The 23,491-nt window shown below is 58.1% G+C and overlaps 1 protein-coding gene across 1 annotated transcript; it reads right to left on the minus strand.

Annotated features, from left to right (window-relative positions):
• Positions 1 to 187: 187 nt before the first annotated feature.
• On the minus strand, positions 188 to 22,957 carry imp4 (IMP U3 small nucleolar ribonucleoprotein 4). Its single transcript, XM_087985235.1, has 7 exons — positions 22,381 to 22,957; positions 18,835 to 18,918; positions 13,691 to 13,800; positions 13,413 to 13,545; positions 11,718 to 11,872; positions 5,828 to 5,922; positions 188 to 203 (listed from the first exon to the last, which is right to left on the minus strand). The coding sequence occupies exons 1-7, from the start codon at positions 22,469 to 22,471 to the stop codon at positions 188 to 190; spliced, it is 684 nt and encodes a 227-aa protein (XP_087841361.1). The 5' UTR covers positions 22,472 to 22,957.
• Positions 22,958 to 23,491: the final 534 nt, after the last annotated feature.

Raw genomic sequence — 23,491 nt, forward strand, 5'->3', positions numbered from 1 at the left:
GGAATGCACTGCCTTCAACAGTAGTAGACTCGCCAACTTTAGGGGCATTTAAATGGGCATTGGGATAAATTAGGGATGAAAATGGAATCGTGTAGGATAGATATGCCTCAGATTGGTTTCTCAGGTCAGCACAACATCAAGGGCCGAAGGGCCTGTACTGCGCTGGAATGTTCTACGGCTAGTGTAGCTACACAGCAATCATTCTGCGGAGATCAAATCACGTCCGCGAGTGTTTCATAGGACCCCTACATCACAGCCAGAGTCTAGATTAGAGCGGTGCTGGAAAAGCACAGCAAGGTCAGGCAGCATCCGAGGTGCAGGAAAATCGACGTTTCGGGCAAAAGCCCTTCGTCAGGAGGGCTTTTGCCCCGAAACGTCGATTCTCCTGCTCCTCGGACGCTGCCTGACCTTGCTGTGCTTTTCCAGCACCGCTCTAATCTAGACTCTGATCTCCAGCATCCGCAGTCCTCACTTTCGCCCAGTGTCACAGCCAGACCCAACCCCTGCCCCATCCCTGCAAGTCCGCATTTCCCACGGCTAATCCGCCCATCCGGGTTAACAGCGGGCTGAAGGACTGCCTGGTTTTGCCCATCACTTCCCGGGTCGCTGGGGGGGGGGCAACTCACAGCTCCCACCCTCCTCTTACTTTCAAGATGTCGCTGTTTATTTCCCAAGTTTTCCATCTTCCATATCCTTCGCCACCCCAAAGCTTGTGTTTAGCACCTCCCCTAGGGGCAGGTCAGGGTGGATGGGCCGTGCTAAATTGTCCAAGGTGTTAGATGCATTAGTCGGAGGAAGATGGGTCTGGGTGGGTTACTCTTTGGAGGGTCAGTGTGGACTTGTTGGGCCAAAGGGCCTGTTTCCACATTGTAGGGAATGGGATCCGATCTATCTCCTATGGTTCCGCACATAGGTGGCCTTGCTGACCTTCAATGGCCCCTGTTTTCTCCCAAGTTACCCTTTTGTCCTGAACGTATTTATAAAATCCCTTTGGATTCCCCTTAACCCTATTTGCCAAAGCTATCTCATGTCCCCTTTTTTGCCCTTCCGATTTCCTTCCAAAGGATTTCGCTACAGCCTTTATACTCTTAAGAATTCACTTGATCGCACGGTGGCTCAGTGGTTAGCACTGCTGCCTCACAGCACCAGGGTCCTGGGTTCGATCCCAGCCTCAGGCTGACTATCTGTGTGGAGTTTGCACGTTCTCCCCGTGTCTGTGCGGGTTTCCTCTGGGTGCTCCGGTTTCCTCCCACAGTCCAAAGATGTGGTGAATTGGCCACGGGGAAATTGCCCTTAGTGTTAGGTACATTAGTCAGAGGGTAATGGTTCTGGGTGGGTTACTCTTTGGAGGGTCGGTGTGGACTTGTTGGGCCGAAGGGCCTGTTTCCACACTGTAAGGAATCTAATCTAATCTAATCTCTGCCAGCAATACCCGACATACGCTTCCTTCTTATTCTTAACCGAACCCTCAATTTTTCTAGTCACTCAATGTTCCCCACGCCTACCAGCCATGACCTTTCACCTGAACAGGAAGACACACTCTCTGGACTCTCGTTAGATAGGGTGGACAGGGAGAGGCTTTTCCCTCGGATGGTGATGGCGAGCACGAGGGGACGCAGCTTTAAATTGAGGGGGTGATAGATATAGGACAGATGGCAGAAGGAGTTTCTTTACTCAGAGAATAGGAGGGGGCGTGGAACGCACTGTCTGCCACAGTAGTAGACTCGCCAACTTTAAGGGCATTGGATAGGCATATGGATGAGAATGGAATAGTGTCGGAGACAGGGGCTTCAGATTGGTTCCACAGATCGACGCAACACCGAGGGCGCTAGAATGTTCCACGTTACCTCATTTCTAAAGGCTTCCCTTTAACTGCAAACATCTGCCCCCCAATCAACCTGTGAAAGGGCTTGCCTTGGGGGTGTCAAAACTGGCCTCCCTCCAATTTAAAACTTCCAACTTTTTAGATCCAGTCGATCCTTTTCCACCGCTATTTTAAAAAAAAACAGGACAGAACTACGGTCACCCCCTGCAAAAGTGCTCCCCTGGCAGCTGCTAACCTGCTCCCCACCAGGCCAGAGAATGGCCAGCTTTGCCGCTCCTCCACAGCGAGAGATGGGGCCATTTGACCTTCGGCCTAACCCTCCCATGAAGCACTGCTCTCGACCCCATAGCAACGCCAAGGGCAGGCGGGCAGCCAATGGGAACCCAGGGATGAAGAGCCAGCAAATGGAAAAGGGACGTGGCACAATGGGGAGCACTGTTGGCTCGCTTACAGACTTCTCAGTCCATTGGCCACGCTCAGTTGCTGCTGTCCGGCCTAACACCCTCTGACTTCACGTGTGAATAAATTACCTCCCATTCACCTAAACGCTACACAATACAGGAAGACCACCAACCTCCCCCTTGCGGGCAGTCCCGCAAAAGGGGAACGTAGCCCACTGAACCTTTCGCCTACTCGGCGAGTATTTCCTCCCGCAGGAACGGTGACGGCAGAACCCAGACTGTGTCCCCCAGCCCATCGGATGCACACCGATTCTCCCCATCAGCAGCCCACCAAGAGGCACACCCCTATCCTTGTAACCCTGCTTTCCCCATGGCCAACCTGCACATCCCTGGGCACTACGGGACCATTTAGCCCAGCCAATCCACCGTGCAAAACTGTCCCCGTAGTGCCCAGGGATGTGCAGGTTAGGGTGGATTGGCCATGCTAAATTGTCCCCGTAGTGCCCAGGGATGCGCAGGTTAGGGTGGATTGGCCGTGCTAAATTGTCCCATAGTGCCCAGGGATGTGCGGGTTAGGGTGGATTGGCCGTGCTAAATTGTCCCCGTAGTGCCCAGGGATGTGCGGGTTAGGGTGGATTGGCCGTGCTAAATTGTCCCCGTAGTGCCCAGGGATGGGCAGGTTAGGGTGGATTGGCCGTGCTAAATTGTCCCCGTAGTGCCCAGGGATGTGCGGGTTAGGGTGGATTGGCCGTGCTAAATTGTCCCCGTAGTGCCCAGGGATGTGCAGGTTAGGGTGGATTGGTCGTGCTAAATTGTCCCGTAGTGCCCAGGGATGTGCGGGTTAGGGTGGATTGGCCGTGCTAAATTGTCCCATAGTGCCCAGGGATATGCGGGTTAGGGTGGATTGGCCGTGCTAAATTGTCCCCGTAGTGCCCAGGGATGTGCAGGTTAGGGTGGATTGGCCGTGCTAAATTGTCCCCGTAGTGCCCAGGGATGTGCAGGTTAGGGTGGATTGGCCGTGCTAAATTGTCCCGTAGTGCCCAGGGATGTGCGGGTTAGGGTGGATTGGCCGTGCTAAATTGTCCCATAGTGCCCAGGGATGTGCGGGTTAGGGTGGATTGGCCGTGCTAAATTGTCCCATAGTGCCCAGGGATGTGCGGGTTAGGGTGGATTGGCCGTGCTAAATTGTCCCGTAGTGCCCAGGGATGTGCAGGTTAGGGTGGATTGGCCGTGCTAAATTGTCCCCGTTGTGCCCAGGGATGTACAGGTTAGAGTGGATTGGCCATGCTAAATTGTCCCCGTAGTGCCCAGGGTTGTGCAGGTTAGGGTGGATTGGCCGTGCTAAATTGTCCCCGTAGTGCCCAGGGATGTGCAGGTTAGGGGGGATTGGCCGTGCTAAATTGTCCCCGTAGTGCCCAGGGATGTGCAGGTTAGGGTGGATTGGCCATGCTAAATTGTCCCGTAGTGCCCAGGGATGTGCAGGTTAGGGTGGATTGGCCGTGCTAAATTGTCCCCGTAGGGCCCAGGGATGTGCAGGTTAGGGGGGATTGGCCGTGCTAAATTGTCCCCGTAGTGCCCAGGGATGTGCAGGTTAGGGTGGATTGGCCGTGCTAAATTGTCCCGTAGTGCCCAGGGATGTGCAGGTTAGGGTGGATTGGCCATGCTAAATTGTCCCGTAGTGCCCAGGGATGTGCAGGTTAGGGTGGATTGGCCATGCTAAATTGTCCCGGTAGTGACCAGCGATGTGCAGGTTAGGGTGGATTAGCCGTGCTAAATTGTCCCGTAGTGCCCAGGGATGTGCAGGTTAGGGTGGATTGGCCATGCTAAATTGTCCCGTAGTGCCCAGGGATGTGCGGGTTAGGGTGGATTGGCCGTGCTAAATTGTCCCGTAGTGCCCAGGGATGTGCAGGTTAGGGTGGATTGGCCGTGCTAAATTGTCCCGTAGTGCCCAGGGATGTGCAGGTGAGGGTGGATTGGCTGTGCTAAATTGTCCCCGTAGTGCCCAGGGATGTGCAGGTTAGGGTGGATTGGCCGTGCTAAATTGTCCCGTAGTGCCCAGGGATGTGCGGGTTAGGGTGGATTGGCCGTGCTAAATTGTCCCATAGTGCCCAGGGATGTGCGGGTTAGGGTGGATTGGCCGTGCTAAATTGTCCCCGTAGTGCCCAGGGATGTGCGGGTTAGGGTGGATTGGCCGTGCTAAATTGTCCCTGTAGTGCCCAGGGATGTGCAGGTTAGGGTGGATTGGCCGTGCTAAATTGTCCCCGTAGTGCCCAGGGATGTGCAGGTTAGGGTGGATTGGCCGTGCTAAATTGTCCCCGTAGTGCCCAGGGATGTGCAGGTTAGGGTGGATTGGCCGTGCTAAATTGTCCCTGTAGTGCCCAGGGATGTGCAGGTTAGGGTGGATTGGCCGTGCTAAATTGTCCTCGTAGTGCCCAGGGATGTGCAGGTTAGGGTGGATTGGCCGTGCTAAATTGTCCCTGTAGTGCCCAGGGATGTGCAGGTTAGGGTGGATTGGCCGTGCTAAGTTGTCCCCGTAGTGCCCAGGGATGTGCAGGTTATGGTGGATTGGCCGTGGTAAATTGACTCGTGTGTTCCGGGACGTGTAGCGGAGGTGATTAGTCAGGGGTAAATGTAGAGTGAAGGGGTAGGAGAATGGGTCTGAGTGGGTTACTCTTTGGAGGGTCGGTGTGGACTTATTGGGCCACTTATTCTATTCTTAGCCCTGACTAATCCACCTCACCTACACATCCCTGCACACTGTGAGCAATTTAGCACGGCCAATCCACCCTAAGGAGGAGAGTCAACGTTCCGGGCCAGAGCCCTTCATCTGGAAGGGCTTTCACCCGACACATCGACTCTCCTGCTCCTCGGATGCTGCCTGACCAGCTGTACTTTTCCTGCACCACACTCTCGACTCTGATCTCCAGCATCTGCAGTCCTCACTTTTGCCCGGTCCACCCTGACCTGCACATCTTTGGGATTTCCACACAGTCACGGTGGGGTGAGAATGTGCAAACCCCACACAGACAGTCACCCGAGGCTGGAATCGAACCTGGCGCTGGGAGGCAGCGGTACCAGCCACTGGGCCGACGTGCCACCCTTTCAAGGGGATCGGTACCACCACCACTTAATGCCGCGTACGCATAGCAACAGGTGTACACCCTCAGGACTCTGACCAACTTTTACACGTGCACAGTGAAAAGCATTCTATCGCCGCATCACAGTAACTGCTCTGCCCACGAGTAACTACAGAGAGTTGTGTCCGTCACGCAAACCAACCTTCCACCCACTGACAACGTCTACACCTCGCGCTGCCTTGGGAAGACATCAAAGCCCCCTCCCACCCCAGTGATCATCTCCTCCATTGGGGAGAAGCGCAGACACACAGACCAACAGATTTAAGAACTCCTTCCCCTTTGTAATCGGACTCCTGAACAGACCGCCGTCTTGCTGTTAGTGCGCCTTCCCTGACATCTTATTCCTCGCTCTGTTCTTGCACAGCGCGATCTGCCTGTACTGTACGCAAAACAGGTCTTTTTCAAAATCGACCCTCCCCCCTCGCCCCTACACACACACGGACGGATTCCCTCCCAACACATACCTGAAAGAGATGAAGTCATCCTGGTTAGCGAATGTGATTACTCTTTTGCTGTCTTCTTTCGGGACGGGGAATAAATACTTGAGGATACTGGTTACCTACAAAACGACAAAGCAGCTGTCAGCAGGGAATCCGAGAATCCCGATAGTGTGGAAACAGGCCCTTCGGCCTGACAAGTCCACACCGACTCTCCGAAGAGTAACCCGCCCAGACCCCTTCCCCTCCCCTATTACTATACATTTACCCCTGATTAATCCACCCTAACCTGCACATCTCTGGGCACTACGGGGACAATTTAGCATGGCCAATCCACCCTAACCTGCACATCCCTGGGCACTACGGGGACAATTTAGCACGGCCAATCCACCCTAACCTGCACATCCCTGGGCACTACGGGGACAATTTAGCACGGCCAATCCACCCTAACCTGCACATCCCTGGGCACTACGGGGACAATTTAGCACGGCCAATCCACCCTAACCTGCACATCCCTGGGCACTGTGCGGACAATTTAGCACGGCCAATCCACCCTAACCTGCACATCCCTGGGCACTACGGGGACAATTTAGCACAGCCAATCCACCCTAACCTGCACATCCCTGGGCACTGTGGGGACAATTTAGCACGGCCAATCCACCCCAACCTGCACATCCCTGGGCACTACGGAGACAATTTAGCACGGCCAATCCACCCTAACCTGCACATCCCTGGGAACTACGGGGACAATTTAGCACGGCCAATCCACCCTAACCTGCACATCCCTGGGCACTACGGGGACAATTTAGCACGGCCAATCCACCCTAACCTGCACATCCCTGGGAACTACAGGACAATTTAGCACGGCCAATCCACCCTAACCTGCACATCCCTGGGCACTACGGAGACAATTTAGCACGGCCAATCCACCCTAACCTGCACATCCCTGGGAACAACAGGACAATTTAGCACGGCCAATCCACCCTAACCTGCACATCCCAGGGCACTATGGGACAATTTAGCACGGCCAATCCACCCTAACCTGCACATCCCTGGGAACTACAGGACAATTTAGCACGGCCAATCCACCCTAATCTGCACATCCCTGGGCACTACGGGGACAATTTAGCACAGCCAATCCACCCTAACCTGCACATCCCAGGGCACTATGGGACAATTTAGCACGGCCAATCCACCCTAACCTGCACATCCCTGGGAACTACGGGGACAATTTAGCATGGCCAATCCACCCTAACCTGCACATCCCTGGGAACTACAGGACAATTTAGCATGGCCAATCCACCCTAACCTGCACATCCCTGGGCACTACGGGGACAATTTAGCACGGCCAATCCACCCTAACCTGCACATCCCTGGGCACTACGGGGACAATTTAGCACGACCAATCCACCCTAACCTGCACATCCCTGGGCACTACGGGACAATTTAGCACGGCCAATCCACCCTAACCTGCACATCCCTGGGCACTACGGGGACAATTTAGCACGGCCAATCCACCCTAACCTGCACATCCCTGGGCACTACGGGGACAATTTAGCACGGCCAATCCACCCTAACCTGCACATCCCTGGGCACTACGGGGACAATTTAGCACGGCCAATCCACCCTAACCGGCACATCCCTGGGAACTACAGGACAATTTAGCACGGCCAATCCACCCTAACCTGCACATCCCTGGGCACTACGGGGACAATTTAGCACGGCCAATCCACCCTAACCTGCACATCCCTGGGCACTACGGAGACAATTTAGCACGGCCAATCCACCCTAACCTGCACATCCCTGGGCACTACGGAGACAATTTAGCACGGCCAATCCACCCTAACCTGCACATGCCTGGGCACTACGGAGACAATTTAGCACGGCCAATCCACCCTAACCTGCACATCCCTGGGCACTACGGGGACAATTTAGCACGGCCAATCCACCCTAACCTGCACATCCCTGGGCACTACGGGGACAATTTAGCACGGCCAATCCACCCTAACCTGCACATCCCTGGGCACTACGGGACAATTTAGCACGGCCAATCCACCCTAACCTGCACATCCCTGGGTACCACGGGAGAATTTAGACGGCCAATCCACCCTAACCTGCACATCCCTGGGCACTACAGGGACAATTTAGCACGGACAATCCACCCTAACCTGCACATCCCTGGGCACTACGGGGACAATTTAGCACGGCCAAACCACCCTAACCTGCACTTCCCCGGGCACTACAGGGACAATTTAGCACGGCCAATCCACCCTAACCTGCACATCCCTGGGCACTACGGGACAATTTAGCACGGCCAATCCACCCTAACCTGCACATCCCTGGGCACTACGGGGACAATTTAGCACAGCCAATCCACCCTAACCTGCACATCCCTGGGCACTGTGGGGACAATTTAGCACGGCCAATCCACCCCAACCTGCACATCCCTGGGCACTACGGAGACAATTTAGCACGGCCAATCCACCCTAACCTGCACATCCCTGGGAACTACGGGGACAATTTAGCACGGCCAATCCACCCTAACCTGCACATCCCTGGGCACTACGGGGACAATTTAGCACGGCCAATCCACCCTAACCTGCACATCCCTGGGCACTACGGGACAATTTAGCACGGCCAATCCACCCTAACCTGCACATCCCTGGGCACTACGGAGACAATTTAGCACGGCCAATCCACCCTAACCTGCACATCCCTGGGAACAACAGGACAATTTAGCACGGCCAATCCACCCTAACCTGCACATCCCAGGGCACTATGGGACAATTTAGCACGGCCAATCCACCCTAACCTGCACATCCCTGGGAACTACAGGACAATTTAGCACGGCCAATCCACCCTAATCTGCACATCCCTGGGCACTACGGGGACAATTTAGCACAGCCAATCCACCCTAACCTGCACATCCCAGGGCACTATGGGACAATTTAGCACGGCCAATCCACCCTAACCTGCACATCCCTGGGAACTACGGGGACAATTTAGCATGGCCAATCCACCCTAACCTGCACATCCCTGCGAACTACAGGACAATTTAGCACGGCCAATCCACCCTAACCTGCACATCCCTGGGCACTACGGGGACAATTTAGCACGGCCAATCCACCCTAACCTGCACATCCCTGGGCACTACGGGGACAATTTAGCACGGCCAATCCACCCTAACCTGCACATCCCAGGGCACTATGGGACAATTTAGCACGGCCAATCCACCCTAACCTGCACATCCCTGGGAACTGCAGGACAATTTAGCATGGCCAATCCACCCTAACCTGCACATCCCTGGGCACTACGGGGACAATTTAGCACGGCCAATCCACCCTAACCTGCACATCCCTGGGCACTACGGGGACAATTTAGCACGACCAATCCACCCTAACCTGCACATCCCTGGGCACTACGGGACAATTTAGCACGGCCAATCCACCCTAACCTGCACATCCCTGGGCACTACGGGGACAATTTAGCACGGCCAATCCACCCTAACCTGCACATCCCTGGGCACTACGGGGACAATTTAGCACGGCCAATCCACCCTAACCTGCACATCGCTGGGCACTACGGGGACAATTTAGCACGGCCAATCCACCCTAACCTGCACATCCCTGGGAACTACAGGACAATTTAGCACGGCCAATCCACCCTAACCTGCACATCCCTGGGCACTACGGGGACAATTTAGCACGGCCAATCCACCCTAACCTGCACATCCCTGGGCACTACGGAGACAATTTAGCACGGCCAATCCACCCTTACCTGCACATCCCTGGGCACTACGGGGACAATTTAGCACGGCCAATCCACCCTAACCTGCACATGCCTGGGCACTACGGAGACAATTTAGCACGGCCAATCCACCCTAACCTGCACATCCCTGGGCACTACGGGGACAATTTAGCACGGCCAATCCACCCTAACCTGCACATCCCTGGGCACTACGGGGACAATTTAGCACGGCCAATCCACCCTAACCTGCACATCCCTGGGCACTACGGGACAATTTAGCACGGCCAATCCACCCTAACCTGCACATCCCTGGGTACCACGGGAGAATTTAGACGGCCAATCCACCCTAACCTGCACATCCCTGGGCACTACAGGGACAATTTAGCACGGACAATCCACCCTAACCTGCACATCCCTGGGCACTACGGGGACAATTTAGCACGGCCAAACCACCCTAACCTGCACTTCCCCGGGCACTACAGGGACAATTTAGCACGGCCAATCCACCCTAACCTGCACATCCCTGGGCACTACGGGACAATTTAGCACGGCCAATCCACCCTAACCTGCACATCCCTGGGCTCCACGGGACAATTTAGCACGGCCAATCCATCCTAACCTGCACATCCCTGGGCTCCACGGGGACAATTTAGCACGGCCAATCCACCCTAACCTGCACATCCCTGGACACTATGGGGACAATTTAGCACGGTCAATCCACCCTAACCTGCACATCCCTGGGCACTACGGGGACAATTTAGCACGGCCAATCCATCCTAACCTGCACATCCCTGGGCTCCACGGGGACAATTTAGCACGGCCAATCCACCCTAACCTGCACATCCCTGGACACTATGGGGACAATTTAGCACGGCCAATCCATCCTAACCTGCACATCCCTGGGCTCCACGGGGACAATTTAGCACGGCCAATCCACCCTAACCTGCACATCCCTGGACACTACGGGGACAATTTAGCACGGCCAATCCACCCTAACCTGCACATCCCTGGACACTATGGGGACAATTTAGCACGGCCAATCCACCCAAACCTGCACATCCCTGGGAACTACGGGGACAATTTAGCACGGCCAATCCACCCAAACCTGCACATCCCTGGGAACTACGGGGACAATTTAGCACGGCCAATCCACCCTAACCTGCACATCCCTGGGCACTATGGGACAATTTAGCACGGCCAATCCCACCCTAACCTGCACATCCCTGGGCACTACGGGACAATTTAGCACGGCCAACCCACCCGAACCTGCACATCCCTGGGCACTATGGGACAATTTAGCACGGCCGATCCACCCTAACCTGCACATCGCTGGGCACTACGGGACAATTTAGCACGGCCAATCCACCCTAACCTGCACATCCCTGGGCACTATGGGACAATTTAGCACGGCCAATCCACCCTAACCTGCACATCCCTGGGCACTATGGGACAATTTAGCATGGCCAATCCCACCCTAACCTGCACATCCCTGGGCACTATGGGACAATTTAGCATGGCCAATCCACTCTAACCTGCACATCTCTGGACACTACGGGGACAATTTAGCACGGCCAATCCACCCTAACCTGCACATCCCTGGGCACTACGGCTACAATTTAGCACGGCCAATCCACCCTAACCTGCACATCCCGGGGCTCCACGGGGACAATTTAGCACGGCCAATCCACCCTAACCTGCACATCCCTGGGCACTACGGGACAATTTAGCACAGCCAATCCACCCTAACCCGCACATCCCTGGGCACTACAGGGACAATTTAGCACGGTCAATCCACCCTAACCCGCACATCCCTGGGCACTACGGGGACAATTTAGCACGGCCAATCCACTCTAACCTGCACATCCCTGGGCACTACAAGGACAATTTAGCACGGTCAATCCACCCTAACCTGCACATCCCTGGGCACTACGGGACAATTTAGCACGGCCAACCCACCCTAACCTGCACATCCCTGGGCACTACGGGACAATTTAGCACGGCCAACCCACCCTAACCTGCACATCCCTGGGCACTACGGGACAATTTAGCACGGCCAATCCACCCTAACCTGGAGCTTTTGTTTTCCCCGAACAGGCACGGAAACCCCCTCCGCTCCCTTCCCCAACCTCCACGCACCCCCGCCCCCTCCTCAACACCCCGTCGTACCTACCCTGAGGCCCAGCTTTGAGGTCAGGTTGTGGAAGATGAGATGCGGGTAGGCCTCGGACATGGTGCCAATCTTTGGGATGTCATGACGCATCACCACGTTGGCGAGGGTGAAGTACGCGGTGGGACCAAAGGGCAGGTGGCACACCACCAGCCCGTCTGGGGGTTACGGACGGAACGGAGGAGGGAGAGAGAAGAGGAAAAGAAAAGGTTAGCCAATCTCTTCACCCTCAACCTCACCCCTTACTTGGCCTTCTGTGTCGCACGGACAGCCCAATAGAGTACATCGACTGACACCTCAGTGTCGATCCTCGAGAGTTGCGTTCTGGAAAAACGTGCCAATTGATTCGTCAAAGAGGTCAGCCCTTTGGTAAAGGTGCGTGTGGTTCTAATAACGTCATGCTTTGCGAAAGCCTTCATAAGATTTCCTTGATAGTAAACCACCGCCTCAGCATCATATCGGAGATTAGGCCGAATTGGCTCGTCGTTGCCGGCTCCTCGAAAGAAGGAGCATAATATTTGCAAACTTCCAGCCTGATGAGCGCGCCCCTTTCTCCAAATCGAACGTGCTGACTGTAGCTATTCCTCTTACCACCACTGGGGACAGGGCGTTTCAGTGGTTAGCGCTGTTGCCTCACGGGTGAGATTCCGGTCGATCCCGGTGACTGACCACGTGGAGTTTGCACGTTCTCCACACCCACCACGTTGGTGTTCGAATCCCGACGGGGGTCCACAGGTTTTCGGTTTTCACTCTCCATTACTACTGTAAAGTACTTACACCAGGTACCTTGCCAAGAATTCCTTCAGGGCCACCACGGCTGAACTGACCCTCCCAAGAACAGTTAACACAGACTCACGCCCCCAAACCTACCCCCATATTTAGCACGGGCCAATCCACCCTAACCTGCACATCCCTGGGCACTACGGGGACAATTTCGCACGGCCAATCCACCCTAACCTGCACATCCCTGGGCACTACGGGACAATTTAGCACGGCCAATCCACCCTAACCTGCACATCCCTGGGCACTACAGGACAATTTAGCACGGCCAATCCACCCTAACATGCACATCCCTGGGCACTATGGGGACAATTTAGCACGGGCCAATCCACCCTAACCTGCACATCCCTGGGCACTACGGGGACAATTTAGCACGGCCAATCCACCCTAACCTGCACATCCCTGGGCACTACGGGACAATTTAGCACGGCCAATCCACCCTAACCTGCACATCCCTGGGCACTACGGGACAATTTAGCACGGCCAATCCACCCTAACCTGCACATCCCTGGGCACTACGGGACAATTTAGCACGGCCAATCCACCCTAACCTGCACATCCCTGGGCACTACGGGACAATTTAGCACGGCCAATCCACCCTAACCTGCACATCCCTGGGCACTACGGGACAATTTAGCACGGCCAATCCACCCTAACCTGCACATCCCTGGACTGTGAGAGGAAAATGGAGCACCCGGAGGAAACCCACGCAGACACGGGGAGAATGTGCAAACTCCATACAGACAGTCGCCCGAGGCTGGAATTGAACCCGGGTGCCTGGCGGCGTGAGGCAGTGGTGCCAACCCCTGAGCCACCATGCTCCCTGTAATCCTTCGCCCATTATTTGTGACGGCGGATGTCCAGTGACCCTGTGCGCCCAGTCCGTCCCTGGCTAACGCGAGCTGCGCAGTGCCTGACCTGGTACCCCTCTGTGCTCGTGAACGATGAGCAGGTCGGTCACCCCTCCGGCCTTGCACGCCCGCACCAGCGCGCCGATGTCATGTTTCCCTCGGTTCATACGTTGGCCGTTAGGGAAAATCAGCTTGACTTCCTGAAACAAAGACGGAAAAGGCCACGGAACTGAGAGCCGGCCTGAGACTCGCAGCTCCCCCCCGAGGCAGGCAGCCTGGGAACGCTGAGCCACCCCCCCTTCCCCCCCCCCCCCAACCCGCCGCGGCAGTGCCTCGCGCTCTCACCTTGGCGAACTGCTTGAGTTTGGAGCTGGGGTCCCGCGAGGTGGTGACCATGATCTTTGGATCTTCCACGCCAGCCCACTTGTACTCGTCATCAAGCTGGCTGCTCACCCCTGAGATGGGCGATGGGTTAGTGAGGGAACCGCGGCTCACACAGGACCAACCCCAACCGGGCACCCCCCCACCACCGCGATCCCACAACCGGGCACCGCCCCCCCACCACCACAATCCCCCAACCGTGCACTGCACCACCCACCACAGTCCCCCAACCGGGCACCGCCCCCCCACCGCAATCCCCCAACCGGGCACCGCCCCCCCACCGCAATCCCCCAACCGGGCACCACCCCCCCACCGCGATCCCACAACCGGACACCGCACCCCCCACCGCGACCCCCCAACCGGGCACCACCCCCCCCACTGCGATCCCCCAACCGGGCACCACCCCCCCACCGCGATCCCCCAACCGGCCACCACCCCCCCACCGCGATCCCCCAACCGGCCACCGCCCCCCCACCGCGATCCCCCAACCGGGCACCACGCCCCCCACCACGATCCCCGACCCAATTGCGATCCTCGAATCGTGCATCGCACCCACCACCTCGGTCCCCCAACCGGACACCGCACCCCCACCGCTATCCCCCAACCGGGGCACCGCACCCCACCGCTATCACCCAACCGGGGCACCGCACCCCACCGCTATCACCCAACCGCGCATCGCAAACCACCCAACTGCGTAATGCCCCCCACACCGCAATCCCCCAACCGGGCACCGCACCCCACTCCGCAATCCCCCAACCCTCACCGCAATTGACTCCGCAATCCCCAACCGGGCAACGCACCCGACTCCGCAATCCCCCAACCGCGCACCGCACCTCTCACCGCAATCTCCCAACTGAGCATCGCATCCCACTCCGCATTCCCCCAACCGGGCATCGCATCCCACTCCGCATTCCCCCAACCGGGCATCGCATCCCACTCCGCATTCCCCCAACCGCGCGCCGCACCCCTCACCGCAATCCCCCAACTGCGCACCACACCCCTCACCGCAATCTCCCAACCGTGCACCGCACCCCTCACCACAATCCCCCAACCAGGCACCACCTCCTCACCGCAATCCCCCAAACGCGCATCGCACCTCCCACCGTAATCTCCCAACCGCGCACCACACTCCTCACCGCAATCCCCCAACCGGACACCACCCCCCACTCTGCAATCCCCAACCGCACACCGCCCCCCCACTCTGCAATCCCCAACCGCACACCGCCCCCCCACTCTGCAATCCCCAACCGGACACCACCCCCCACTCTGCAATCCCCAACCGCACACCGCCCCCCCACTCTGCAATCCCCAACCGCACACCACCCCCCCACTCTGCAATCCCCAACCACACACCACCCCCCACTCTGCAATCCCCAACCGCGCACCGCCCCCCACTCTGCAATCCCCAACCGCACACCACCCCCCACTCCGCAATCCCCAACCGCACACCACCCCCCACTCTGCAATCCCCAACCGCGCACCGCACCCCTCACCGCAATCCCCAACCGCACACCGCCCCCCACTCTGCAATCCCCAACCGCACACCGCACCCCTCACCGCAATCCCCCAACCGCACACCGCCCCCCACTCTGCAATCCCCAACCGCACACCGCCCCCCACTCTGCAATCCCCAACCGCGCACCGCCCCCCACTCTGCAATCCCCAACCGCGCACCGCCCCCCCACTCTGCAATCCCCAACCGCGCACCGCCCCCCACTCTGCAATCCCCCAACCGCACACCGCCCCCCACTCTGCAATCCCCAACCGCGCACCGCCCCCCACTCTGCAATCCCCAACCGCACACCGCCCCCCACTCTGCAATCCCCAACCGCGCACCGCCCCCCACTCTGCAATCCCCCAACCGCACACCGCCCCCCCACTCTGCAATCCCCAACCGCGCACCGCCCCCCACTCTGCAATCCCCCAACCGCACACCACCCCCCACTCTGCAATCCCCCAACCGCACACCGCCCCCCCACTCTGCAATCCCCAACCGCACACCACCCCCCACTCTGCAATCCCCAACCGCACACCACCCCCCCACTCTGCAATCCCCAACCGCACACCGCCCCCCACTCTGCAATCCCCCAACCGCACACCACCCCCCACTCTGCAATCCCCAACCGCGCACCGCCCCCCCACTCTGCAATCCCCAACCGCACACCACCCCCCCACTCTGCAATCCCCAACCGCACACCACCCCCCACTCTGCAATCCCCAACCGCACACCACCCCCCCACTCTGCAATCCCCAACCGCACACCACCCCCCACTCTGCAATCCCCAACCGCGCACCGCCCCCCCACTCTGCAATCCCCAACCGCACACCACCCCCCCACTCTGCAATCCCCAACCGCACACCACCCCCCCACTCTGCAATCCCCAACCGCACACCGCCCCCCACTCTGCAATCCCCAACCGTGCATCACCCCCCACTCTGCAATCCCCAACCGCACACCACCCCCCACTCTGCAATCCCCAACCGCGCACCGCCCCCCACTCTGCAATCCCCAACCGCACACCACCCCCCCACTCTGCAATCCCCAACCGTGCACCGCCCCCCCACTCTGCAATCCCCAACCGCACACCGCCCCCCACTCTGCAATCCCCAACCGCACACCACCCCCCACTCTGCAATCCCCAACCGCACACCGCCCCCCCACTCTGCAATCCCCAACCGCACACCACCCCCCACTCTGCAATCCCCAACCGCACACCACCCCCCACTCTGCAATCCCCCAACCGCACACCGCCCCCCCACTCTGCAATCCCCAACCGCACACCGCCCCCCACTCTGCAATCCCCAACCGCACACCACCCCCCCACTCTGCAATCCCCCAACCGCACACCGCCCCCCACTCTGCAATCCCCCAACCGCACACCACCCCCCACTCTGCAATCCCCAACCGCACACCGCCCCCCCACTCTGCAATCCCCAACCGCACACCGCCCCCCACTCTGCAATCCCCCAACCGCACACCGCCCCCCCACTCTGCAATCCCCCAACCGCGCACCGCCCCCCACTCTGCAATCCCCAACCGCACACCACCCCCCACTCTGCAATCCCCCAACCGCACACCGCCCCCCCACTCTGCAATCCCCAACCGCACACCACCCCCCACTCTGCAATCCCCCAACCGTGCACCGCCCCCACTCTGCAATCCCCAACCGCACACCGCCCCCCACTCTGCAATCCCCAACCGCACACCACCCCCCCACTCTGCAATCCCCCAACTGCACACCGCCCCCCCACTCTGCAATCCCCAACCGCGCACCGCCCCCCCACTCTGCAATCCCCAACCGCACACCACCCCCCCACTCTGCAATCCCCAACCGCACACCACCCCCCCACTCCGCAATCCCCAACCGCACACCGCCCCCCACTCTGCAATCCCCCAACCGCACACCACCCCCCCACTCCGCAATCCCCAACCGCACACCGCACCCCACTCTGCAATCCCCAACCGCACACCACCCCCCCACTCTGCAATCCCCAACCGTGCATCACCCCCCACTCTGCAATCCCCAACCGCACACCGCCCCCCCACTCTGCAATCCCCAACCGCACACCGCACCCCACTCTGCAATCCCCAACCGCACACCGCTCCCCACTCTGCAATCCCCAACCGCGCACCACCCCCCCACTCTGCAATCCCCAACCGCACACCACCCCCCCACTCTGCAATCCCCAACCGCACACCGCACCCCACTCTGCAATCCCCCAACCGCACACCGCACCCCCACTCTGCAATCCCCAACCACACACCACCCCCCCACTCTGCAATACCCAACCGCACACCGCCCCCCACTCTGCAATCCCCAACCGCGCACCGCCCCCCACTCTGCAATCCCCAACCGCGCACCGCCCCCCACTCTGCAATCCCCAACCGCACACCACCCCCCCACTCTGCAATCCCCAACCGTGCACCGCCCCCCCACTCTGCAATCCCCAACCGCACACCGCCCCCCACTCTGCAATCCCCAACCGCACACCACCCCCCACTCTGCAATCCCCAACCGCACACCACCCCCCCACTCTGCAATCCCCAACCGCACACCACCCCCCACTCTGCAATCCCCAACCGCACACCACCCCCCACTCTGCAATCCCCCAACCGCACACCGCACCCCTCACCGCAATCCCCCAACCGCACACCGCCCCCCTCTGCAATCCCCAACCGTGCATCACCCCCCACTCTGCAATCCCCAACCGCACACCACCCCCCACTCTGCAATCCCCAACCGCACACCCCCCACTCTGCAATCCCCAACCGCACACCACCCCCCCACTCTGCAATCCCCAACCACACACCACCCCCCACTCTGCAATCCCCAACCGCACACCACCCCCCCACTCTGCAATCCCCAACCGCACACCACCCCCCCACTCTGCAATCCCCAACCGCACACCACCCCCCACTCTGCAATCCCCAACCGCACACCACCCCCCACTCTGCAATCCCCCAACCGCACACCGCACCCCACTCTGCAATCCCCAACCGCACACCACCCCCCCACTCTGCAATCCCCCAACCGCACACCGCCCCCCCACTCTGCAATCCCCAACCGTGCATCACCCCCCACTCTGCAATCCCCCAACCGCACACCGCACCCCACTCTGCAATCCCCAACCGTGCACCGCACCCCTCACCGCAATCCCCAACCGTGCACCACCCCCCACTCTGCAATCCCCAACCGTGCACCGCACCCCTCACCGCAAACTCCCAACCGTGCACCGCCCCCCACTTTGCAATCCCCAACCGTGCACCGCACCCCTCACCGCAATCCCCCAACCGCACACCGGCCCCCACTCCGCAATCCCCCAACCGCGCACCGCACACCCATTGTACCACAACCCACCTCACCCCAAACCTCATCGCCACCCCACGTTTATCCGGTCCTCGCGCACACCCTCCGTCCCACACTACACACCCCCCCCCACCCAGCTCGACCAGCGAGTGCTGCACCTCCCTCAATCCCACCACACCCCCACGCTCCCCTCCCGCGAATCTTTCCCACTCCCGTTCTGCCATTTCCCCCTCCCCCCCACCACCGGGCACCTCCGGAGGTGGGGGGTGGGTTGAGCCGTGCCCCCCCCGCCCCGCTCACCTTCGCCCCCCTCGTCGTCGTACTCCAGGACCTTCTGCAGCTCCAGCGCTTCGCGTCGCAGCTCGGTGGGGATCAGGCGGTTCTCTGCGGGGGTTCAGGAAGGGAGGGAGCCGTTAACCTGAGTGCCCGGGTTACCCTTCCCCTCCTCCCCCCCCAACCCCGTGGCTTCAAAACCCACGGGGGGAGGGGGAGCGTTAAAAAACGCCGGTCAATCGCCTTTAAATCCCATCTGGTTGGCCAACCAGCCGCAGGGAAGGAGGCCAGCTCTCTTTACCCCACGCCTGGCCGACCTATGAACTTCAAGGACGAGGAGTAGGAGGCTGGAAAAATCAGGGCTGTCTCCTCTGGGAGGGGAGACTTGGTCACAGTCTATAAAACTACGAGACGCACAGATAGGGCTGACGTTGTTTCATTCCCTCCCCACCCCCCCGAGTCGAAACTAGGTGGTAGACATTTAAAGGCGAGGGCCAGGAAGGATCAAACCAAGGGGAAGTCTTTTTTTTTTAAACGGGGAGGGGGGGGGGAAGAGCTTGGAAGGCACGGCCGAGAGAGGTGGAGGATAAACAACAGATATAGAAGGGACCCAAGGGGCTTCTTTTTTCCCGTAAAGGGTGGTGATACATAGTGGTTTATAAAATCATGAGAGGGGCATGGATAGGGTAAATAGACAAGGTCTTTTCCCCCTGGGGTGGGGTGGGGGGGGGGGGGGGGGGGGTCCAGAACTAGAGGTTTATAAAATCATGAGGGGGACATGGATAGGGTAAATAGACAAGGTATTTTCCCCCTGGGGTGGGGGAGTCCAGAACTAGAGGTTTATAAAATCATGAGGGGGGGACATGGATAGGGTAAATAGACAAGGTCTTTTCCCCCTGGGGTGGGGGAGTCCAGAACTAGAGGTTTATAAAATCATGAGGGGGGCATGGATAGGGTAAATAGACAAGGTCTTTTCCCCCTGGGGTGGGGGAGTCCAGAACTAGAGGTTTATAAAATCATGAGGGGGGCGTGGATAGGGTAAATAGACAAGGTATTTTCCCCCTGGGCTGGGGGAGTCCAGAACTAGAGGTTTATAAAATCATGAGGGGGGACATGGATAGGGTAAATAGACAAGGTCTTTTCCCTCTGGGGTGGGGGAGTCCAGAACTAGAGGTTTATAAAATCATGAGGGGGGCATTGGATAGGATAAATAGACAAGGTCTTTTCCCCCTGGGGTGGGGGAGCCCAAAACTAGAGGTTTATAAAATCATGAGAGGGGCATGGATAGGGTAAATAGACAAGGTCTTTTCCCCCTGGGGTGGGGGAGCCCAGAACTAGAGGTTTATAAAATCATGAGGGGGGGCATGGATAGGGTAAATAGACAAGGTCTTTTCCCCCTGGGGTGGGGGAGCCCAGAACTAGAGGTTTATAAAATCATGAGGGGGGACATGGATAGGGTAAATAGACAAGGTCTTTTCCCCCTGGGGTGGGGGAGCCCAGAACTAGAGGTTTATAAAATCATGGGGGGGGGGTGTGAATAGGGTAAATAGACAAGGTCTTTTCCCCCTGGGGTGGGGGAGTCCAGAATTAGAGGTTTATAAAATCATGAGGGGGGCATGGATAGGGTAAATAGACAAGTTGAAACTTTATTGCTGGAACAGCACAGCAGGTCAGGCAGCATCCAGGGAACAGGAGATTCGACGTTTCGGGCACAGGCCCTTCTTCAGGAATGAGCAGAGAGTGTTCAGCAGGAGAAGATAAAAGGTAGGGAGGAGGGACTTGGAGGAGGGGCGTTGGAAATGTGATGGAAATGTGATAAATAGACAAGGTCTTTTCCCCCTGGGGTCGGGGAGTCCAGAACTAGAGGGCATTGGTTTAGGGTGAGAGGGGAAAGATACAAAAGAGACCAAGGGGCAAAGTTTTCACACAGAGGGTGGTACGTGTGAGGAAGTGGTGGAGGCTGGTACAATGACAGCATTTAAAAGGCTTGGCGAAAACACCTTGTCGATTTATCTATCCAAGCCCCGTCATTGTTTTATAAACCTCTATAAGGTCACCCCTCAGCCTCCGACGCTCCAGGGAAAACAGCCCCAGCCTGTTCAGCCTCTCCCTGTAGCTCAAACCCTCCAACCCTGGCAACATCCTTGTAAATTTTTTCTGAACCCTTTCAAGTTTTAACAGGCTTCCCCTCTCCCATTGACATTTTGCTCCTGTGACCACCATCCCCCCCCCCACCCGGTCCACTCCTCCATCATTCCTAAAACATCCGCACTCCCTCCCACGGCAGCTTCTGAAGCCACCACAGAAGGTGCAACACTTGTCCATTCTCCTTTGCACTGTTTAAGGTCCCAGGGCCCTTGGTGAATCAGCTTGGTATTTGCTGCTCTCTGCTTCACCACACCAGCCGAGGTTGAACGCAGACTGGGCGACCGCTTTGAGGGACACCTCACCTCAGTCTGTAAGATGGACCCCACCTCCCGGATGCCCGCCATTTAGAGACAGGGAAAGGCCCTTTGGCCCATCGACTGTGCGCCATTCGCAAACCAGCACTCACAACCTCCGTGCTCCATCCTCCCAAGTCAGAAGCTGCAGTGGGGGGGGGCGACACGGTGGCTCAGTGGTTAGCACCGCTACCTCACAGCGTTAGGGACCCGGTTCGATTCCCGCCTCGGGTGATTGAGCGGAGTTTGCACATTCTCCCTGCCCCGTGTCTGCGTGGGTTTCCTCTGGGTGCTCCGGTTTCCTCCAAAGATGTGCGGGTTAGGGTGGATTGGCCGTGCTAAATTGTCCCCGTAGTGCCCAGGGATGTGCAGGTTAGGGTGGATTGGCCGTGCTAAATTGTCCCCGTAGTGCCCAGGGATGTGCAGGTTAGGGTGGATTGGCCGTGCTAAATTGTCCCCGTAGTGCCCAGGGATGTGCAGGTTAGGGTGGATTGGCCGTGCTAAATTGTCCCGTAGTGCCCAGGGATGTGTACATTAATCACAGGGTAAATCTAGGATGATGCAGAAGGGGAACGGGTCTGAGTGGGCTACTCTTTGTAGGGTCGGTGTGGACCCGTTGGACTGAAGGGCCTGTTTCCACGCTGTAGCGATTCGAATTCTGCTCTATCCCCCCTGACTGACCCTGGAGTCAACGGGGTCATTTCAGAGGGCAGTTAAGAGTCAATCACTTTGCCATTCGAGCGCGAGAGACAGAGCACGAGCGAGCGCAGTTGTGACAGGCAGCTATGCTGAGTTCTCCAAGCCCCAGTTTCTGGAATGCAAGCTTTTCTGCCTTTCCTCCTGAGGTTTCGTCGACCGTCATTTGGACCGTGGGAGGAAACCCCTCGCCGACACTGGGAGTACGTGCAAACCCCACACAGACGACCCACCCGAGGGTGGGTATCGAGCCTGGGGCCCTGGCGCGGTGCGGCAGCACTGCTAACCCCTGAGCTATTTAGTGGCAGCTCTGGAGTTTGATTAGAAACCATTTCAAACACTCCTGGGTCGGGTACAACCCAGGTTGAAATCCAGAGCAAAGCTGCCCCACCCTCAGAGCCCTGAAGCCAGAGACCTGCACGTGATTGTATCTCACCTTCGAGCGCATATTTCAGCTTCTGTTTCTTCTCCTCGATGCTGCGCAGCTTGTCCTCCTGCGCCTTACGGTAGAGATATTCCCTCCGCATCCTAGCCTCACGACGCAGCTGGACAGGGTCAATGGAAGATCAGTTCAATTAGATCGCACAGCCTCAGCGAGGGATAGAGACAGATGCAAAGGGATGGCCACGAGGGATGACCAACAATGAAGGTCGATTAAATAGACACGAGATCGGGTGGGGACACCTGAAACGTGCCGACACGGAGCAGTGACCACATAGCAGTGAGAGTGTTCTCTGGCTGCGACGATCACAATTTAAAGCCCCAGATCAGGACTGGGGTAGGCGATCCAGGCAGCTGCACCAGGGAAGGGCTGTGGCAAGCAACCCCCTCTGAGGAGCGAGGCTAATCATTCCCTCGACGGTAATAAACTCTCAGCAGCATCCTTCACTGGCTGCACGCCTGGCATCCTGAGCACGGCTGCTGTGGAGACGTCCACCCTTTGCATTTCACACCTTTCACCTTCCTCAATACCCTCATTATCTTACCCCCTCCACCTCACTTACAGTTTCACAACCCACACCACATTCTCTCCCTCCGCTTCCTCCCTCCTACTCACCACACACTCCCCACCAATATCTTCCTCCCTCTCCCACCCTTATCCACTCACCCACCTCCCTCCACTCATTCTCACCCCTCCATCCCCTCACTCCCACCGAACTCTCATTCCCTCTTTTGCCCTCGCCTCATTCCCTCCCCTCCCCTCATTCCTTCCCTCCCACCCCTCATTCCTTCCCTCCCACCCCTCATTCCCTCCATCCCCTCCCCTCATTCCCTCCATCCCCTCATTCCCCTCCCTCCCCTCATTCCCTCCATCTCCTCCCTCCCCTCCTTCCCTCCATCTCCTCCCTCCCCTCCTTCCCTCCATCTCCTCCCTCCCCTCCTTCCCTCCATCTCCTCCCTCCCCTCCATCTCCTCCCTCCCCTCATTCCCTCCCACCCCTCATTCCCCTCATTCCCCTCCCTCCCCTCATTCCCTCCATCTCCTCCCTCCCCTCCTTCCCTCCATCTCCTCCCTCCCCTCCATCTCCTCCCTCCCCTCATTCCCTC

The sequence above is a fragment of the Chiloscyllium plagiosum genome, unplaced genomic scaffold (assembly GCF_037043375.1).
Source record: "Chiloscyllium plagiosum isolate Xiang-an unplaced genomic scaffold, Cpla_swu_hap1 HiC_scaffold_51, whole genome shotgun sequence".
Classification (NCBI taxonomy): Eukaryota; Metazoa; Chordata; class Chondrichthyes; order Orectolobiformes; family Hemiscylliidae; genus Chiloscyllium; species Chiloscyllium plagiosum.